The sequence below is a fragment of the Phragmites australis genome, chromosome 9 (assembly GCF_958298935.1).
Source record: "Phragmites australis chromosome 9, lpPhrAust1.1, whole genome shotgun sequence".
Lineage (NCBI taxonomy): Eukaryota > Viridiplantae > Streptophyta > Magnoliopsida > Poales > Poaceae > Phragmites > Phragmites australis.
The window spans coordinates 9,833,564-9,839,405 of record NC_084929.1 but is presented as its reverse complement, the minus strand read 5'-3'; the positions used below and the strand labels follow the sequence as shown (position 1 = coordinate 9,839,405).

The window sequence follows — 5,842 nt, the reverse complement described above, 5'->3', positions numbered from 1 at the left end:
TTTCTACAGATTCAAGTTGAAGTTCACGTTTTGCAAAGCGGTAAATGAATGATTATTTCAGTTCCTCCGATCATTTTAGAAGCTTTGAAAATGATTTCGTGATTGATATGATACACCTTTTACTCTCTGATTAGGACTCATCTGAAAACCAGCTCACATTGAAAGAAAACAACCGGAATTTAACCACTTGACTTTTTACCACCTCACAGTGGAAGAATCATTAATCCCACGCAGATAGGTAACTGTCACAACTATGGAACAGTGTCATACACGCGTCAAGCTGTCATACACCTACCGCTCTGCTCTCTCCCATTCCTATATAAATAGAGGCCACTCGCTTCGTCTCCCTCCCCATTCAAAGCCTCTCGAGCTCAACCAAAGCATTCCTCTCATCCTCTGCTTCCCTCCTCTGTTTCTTGGAGATACACCGTTCAGCTGTGTGTAGTGCGCTCCCTGTGCTGTAGCCATGGTGGTTCTTGCCAAGGGCGAGCTGGAGCAGATCGCGCACCCGGCTGTGCAGCGTGCCGCACCGCCACTGGCCGCCGTACCGGAGGTCGACCTGGCCGAGGCCGCCGCCCGGGCGGCGGTCGCTCGTGCAGTAGCGGCGGCGTGCGAGGAGCACGGGTTCTTCAAGGTGACGGGCCACGGCGTGCCGGCCGCGCTCCTGGCGCGCGTGGAGGCCGCGGCGGCCGCGTTCTTCGCGCTCCCGCAGCGGGAGAAGGATGCCGCGAAGGTGGCGCCCGGCGGCAGCCCGTTCGGGTACGCCAGCAAGCGGATAGGCGGCAACGGCGACATCGGGTGGGTGGAGTACCTCCTGCTCGGCGTCACCGCCGCCGGCGCCGCCGCGACTGTGGCGTTGCCCGGCGCGCCATTGTCTGCGTCCGCGGAGGAGTCACTGGCGTCACCCTGCTGTTTCCGGTGAGTTCACTCATTACTTGCCACACCACACGCCATGGTAATTTTCGCAGTGCTATTTCTCGTTATGGGCAAGAGCAGACAGTCACTGCTTGTGGGCCCAATAAGACAAATAAGCATTTCATACCAACTTGTTAAAGCAGCGGTTGCTATTATTTTTCTAGTAGTTACCAGAATATAATTAATTCTTTGTTGTATAGCTAACGATCTTAATTTCCTGATAGTTAGAAAAAATAGCGGCGAAAAAATGCTAACAAAGTATAGTAATAATTCGGCAAATACTAATAATTGTCAGGTAATACTAGAAGTTCAGTAGTGTTGACCCAAAATTATGATTAAGAGAGGTCTACGATGGGACTTTGACCTCTTCTCTTTTTTTTTTCTCTCTCTCTCTCTGGGGTCTCAACTCCAGCCTCTCTAATCTTCAATAGTGTTCTCTGAAATCTTGAGAAATTTGAGTCCATCTATGGTGGATAAGTATCTAAATAAAAAAGAAATGGTCGGACAAAGTCAGCATAAAGATAGCACACTTGGGCTCTCATGCATGCATCTCGTCAGTCATCAGGCTCACGACATGGCCGCACCACCGCCGGGCTCTCCTGCTCCAGGCCGGCGGCGGAGCGCAGGCGTTCGTGTCGTCTGGCCGGCTAGCTCGGTGATCATCGCCTGCTCAGTCACAGTTGTTATCCCATTCCTCTTTTGGCCTCCCTTTATTCAAATGAAGGTTTCGTTAAATAATATAAAGCTCTGAGCTGGCCAAGATGCCTTGAACCTTTGCGCCTTCCAACTTGCACACCTGCACGTACGATGATTTCACAGCGATATCATGTTTTGCGTCACGTGTGGTTTGCGCGTTGGTAATTGGTATCTTTCTTTTTCCTTGGTGTACGTGTGCGTCCCCTGCTGCATGTCCTACTCCGAGCGGGCCTTGAATGATCATACCTTTCCTGCCTATTTGGTCACCTTCAATTGTTTTTCCATCATCGACGCCACCTCCTGCTCAACATGGCAAAGAAATTTCCACGCACAAGTGACATATGTTACTGCTTTTTACCATGTTGAACGAAATCAATTGATATTCTTTCTTTTTATAAAAAATGCTCATTACAATCTCTCTCATTGACACAACTTGGTTTTCTGTACGGGCAGTGATCTTTTGAACGAGTATATTGCAGCTGTGAGAAGGATGACTTGCGAGGTGCTGGAGCTGATGGCAGAGGGACTGAATCTCGACGAGAAAGATGTGTTCACTAGGTTAGTGTTGGACAAGGACAGTGACTCGATGCTGAGAGTGAACCACTACCCACCGCGGCCTGAGCTGAAGCAGTTGGGGCATGATAGGTTGACCGGTTTCGGCGAGCACACCGACCCTCAGATCATCTCAGTCCTCCGATCCAATGACACGTCTGGGCTAGAGATCTCGCTGCGCGATGGCAGCTGGGTGTCAGTGCCGTCGGACAAGGACTCATTCTTCATCAATGTTGGAGACGCCTTGCAGGTATTTAGTTTTGTGTTATGGAGTATATAATTATGGACTCATGGAGATACTTAATTTGCCCTGATTTTAACACCAGTTTTATTGTTATCAAATTTTCAAAATAGTTCACACTATTGATGAAAGTGAGTTGCCGTACATATCAAGTCATTACTTTTTCTAAAAAAGCATATGTTTCCCTACACTATAGGCGGCCGTGATGTTCACCTGTCCTTCAGTTTTGAGTTGATGCATACAACTTAATATAGCATCAAAGTTAGAGGTCTTGAGTTTATACTCCATATTTTCGTAGTTAGGTCCAAACTGCACGTGAAATCTAGAACCATAGTAGAATTGTAACAAGCGATAAAATATGAGTTTAATGTCCTTCTCTGGTGGTTTCCACCATTGATTCTTGGTCCGATGAATGTGATTTGACCCTTGCAGGTTCTGACGAACGGGAGGTTCCGGAGCGTGCGGCACCGAGTGATGGTGAATAGCGCACGGCCGCGGGTATCGGTGATCTTCTTTGGGGGGCCGCCCCCGCGGGAGATGCTGGCGCCGCTGCCGGGGCTGGTTGGCGAAGGCGCGAGCCGCCGGTACAGGGAATTCACGTGGACGGAGTACAAGACCTCCGCGTACAGGACCAAACTCGCCGAGAACCGGCTCTGCTACTTCGAGACCGCCGCGACGAGCTAGCTGAGCTGACACGCGGTTCATCGGCATCGGCTTCAATTCTTCGACGTGTAGAAACTTTTGTGTTTGACATGTTTTTTGTTTTTACTTTTTAGCTGAGTGGTATATAGTGTTGTCTTGTGGTTAGTTGGTGGCTTGGTGCACTGCGAAATAAGCTGACTACGACAAAAGACTCTTCATCGACCCACTCTTCAACTATGGTCTTCTGGTTCCAGTCTTGGTCTTAGTCAACCCACTCTTCGTCTAGAATTTGAATTAACAACAAAATAAGCGAACTACGACAAAAGACTCCAAATTCAAATGAAAAACCAAAAGAATACCAAATATCTCAACCAACAATTTAAACATATAGAATTCAATTTTAGAAGATTAATGGAACTGGTCTCATGTTTTATTATTTTATTTGAATTAGTTATGAATTTTTAAAGTTTAAATAGGGTTTAAACCTATTCTAGAATTCCCTAGGGAATATTCTCAGGAATATTTCCCCGGTTTCTCATTTCTTTGATTTTTTTGGATAATGGGAGGCTTCGCAAGTGGGGCTCAGTATAGGATCTCCATGAGTGGAAGCTTTTTCAGAATAAGGTCGGGTTCTACGATGAGGGAGTGACATCATTTTCTTTGAGGAGCTACGGTACTGGGCCTTGATAAGGTCAGCGAAATATGAATAGGCACTCCAGCACTATGTGTAAGTTAGGGATCTAGTTTTTAAAAAGACTCAAAATCATAGTAAACTTTCTTTCAAATGGAAAGGCCCTTACACAATGGTCGAGGTTATCCGACCAGGGTTGGTTAGGCTAGCAATGGAGGATGGTCGAGTACTCAATACCTCTTGGAATATTGATTGGCTCCATAAGTTCTATGTGTAAGTTCAGTCATTTTGTAAGATTGATCAGTTCTATTTTATAATTTTTTTAAAATAATCCAATTGATATGGTTGTTTGAAATATTTGCATCAATCAACTTTTTCCTGATAACCGTCCTCTGGAGCTCAAAGTTGAGATAAAATTCTAACTTGGAAGACCTTCATCAAGTCAGGTTAAAATATCTAGTATATACTACTTGACTTGATGTCCATTAACCTTATTACGAGTAAACACATGTACAAGTCGGGAGAGGTTGTTCTTTAAGCAATGCTTGAGAGTAATACATTGGTTTTCGTGGTCTATCAGATTAACAAGAAGGAAAGGTTTGTCTAATTTTGTAAATAGGGGATTAAGCCTTCCTTAACTTTGATTGTCCGTTCGGAAGTTTTCTTTACCAATAGAACAATAGGGGGCTAAGGGAGGAAGGAGATTATCGAGTAATACTAATAACACTTTGATCTTCTTGTTTATAATTATGTTTAATCTATCAGAGAAAGCGATTTGGCAATAAGTCTGTAAGCACCTGATGATGTGCTATGTTCCATACATGAGTACACATGGACAAATATGTCTGTAACACTTGGAGAAAAGGAAATACGATTCAACCCAAGTAATCCCAGACAAATTGTAGAGATTTTCCTTCTCTGATGACTCTAATATTTTTGTTTGTGAGAACTTGATCGTGCTGGTTAGTACTATTCAATATTCATTCCCTGGTTCGGTGAGTCGGGAATTTTCTTTTTCAGAGTAATAACTCGTGGGCTCGCAATTGAGCATATTATCTTTTTGCTCTAACTTTACTGTTTCAGCTCAAGGATTTTTTTTTCAGGAAAGAATCTAATTGAGAAAAATACTTGAGAGGATTGAACTCCAAATGCTAAGGAAAAGGAAAGGATGATAAAATTATACATCAAAGGTTAGTGTATTTAATTATCATCTAAGAAACAAGCAATAAGAGGGGGTGAGTTATTGCGGAAGCTAAAATTAATTTTTTTGATTAAAAATTCACCCTACATAAATCCACCAAGTTTTTCAGACTTAGAAGGAAGCTTCAATTGACATGAAATATTACCAGCGGAAAGTAGATACAATTTCACAACTAATGCAACAAGAATCACATCAATTAGATATCTGGATATTAAGATATGACCCAGAAAGAAAAATTGTGTAGGATGGTGAACACATAATTAACCTCTACAGACCTGGAGATTATCAATACATCATATTGAAAATTTCATTTTTATGGACCGGAAGTGTTCACAAAATGCCTCACAAAAAGCGCCCAAAAATCTCTATTTTTTCTCTCCTAAATATCTCTCTCTCTCTCGAGTTGGGCTGTCTTCCTGCTAGCCTGGCATGGAACCGAGTCAGCCTCGGTCAGGCAGCCCGCATGGGCCTCGATCTTTGCCATGGCCTACCTCACGCTCTCCCAGCTGCTCCCTCCGGAGCCAATGCGCCTGTGTCTGCTCCCGCTCGGGCCAAGAGCCGGCTTTTGCCTGGCTGCGCACCCTACCGAGGCTGCCAGCGCCATGCCTTGTTGCACGTGCCGAGTTTTTTTTTACTTTTATATTTTTTTAATTAAAAAATTAAATAAATAGATTCTTTATAAAAAAAAATATAAAACTAGACGTCTACCGTCCTCTTACGAGACGGTTATGCCCTTACTGCCCCTAAAGAGCCGTAAGCAGTTACGCCCGTGATGAACAGTAACTGAAGTTCAATTTCCCTACTATCTTCTCTATTCAATACAGTGATGTTCTGTTGCTTCAAAAATTCTAAATTTTTTTGTACATGTTCCATAATTCATGTGCAATCTATTTTAATTGAATTCACTAAAAAAATCCGGTGTAAAATTTAAACTAAAATTCTCAAAAAAAAACTACTTTTATAA

At 43.6% G+C, this 5,842-nt stretch overlaps 1 protein-coding gene across 1 annotated transcript; it reads left to right on the top strand.

Annotated features, from left to right (window-relative positions):
- Positions 1-341: 341 nt before the first annotated feature.
- On the top strand, positions 342-3,266 carry LOC133928612 (gibberellin 2-beta-dioxygenase 3-like). Its single transcript, XM_062375024.1, has 3 exons — positions 342-918; positions 2,065-2,413; positions 2,837-3,266. The coding sequence occupies exons 1-3, from the start codon at positions 467-469 to the stop codon at positions 3,086-3,088; spliced, it is 1,053 nt and encodes a 350-aa protein (XP_062231008.1). The 5' UTR covers positions 342-466; the 3' UTR covers positions 3,089-3,266.
- The last annotated feature ends 2,576 nt before the right edge of the window (positions 3,267-5,842 follow it).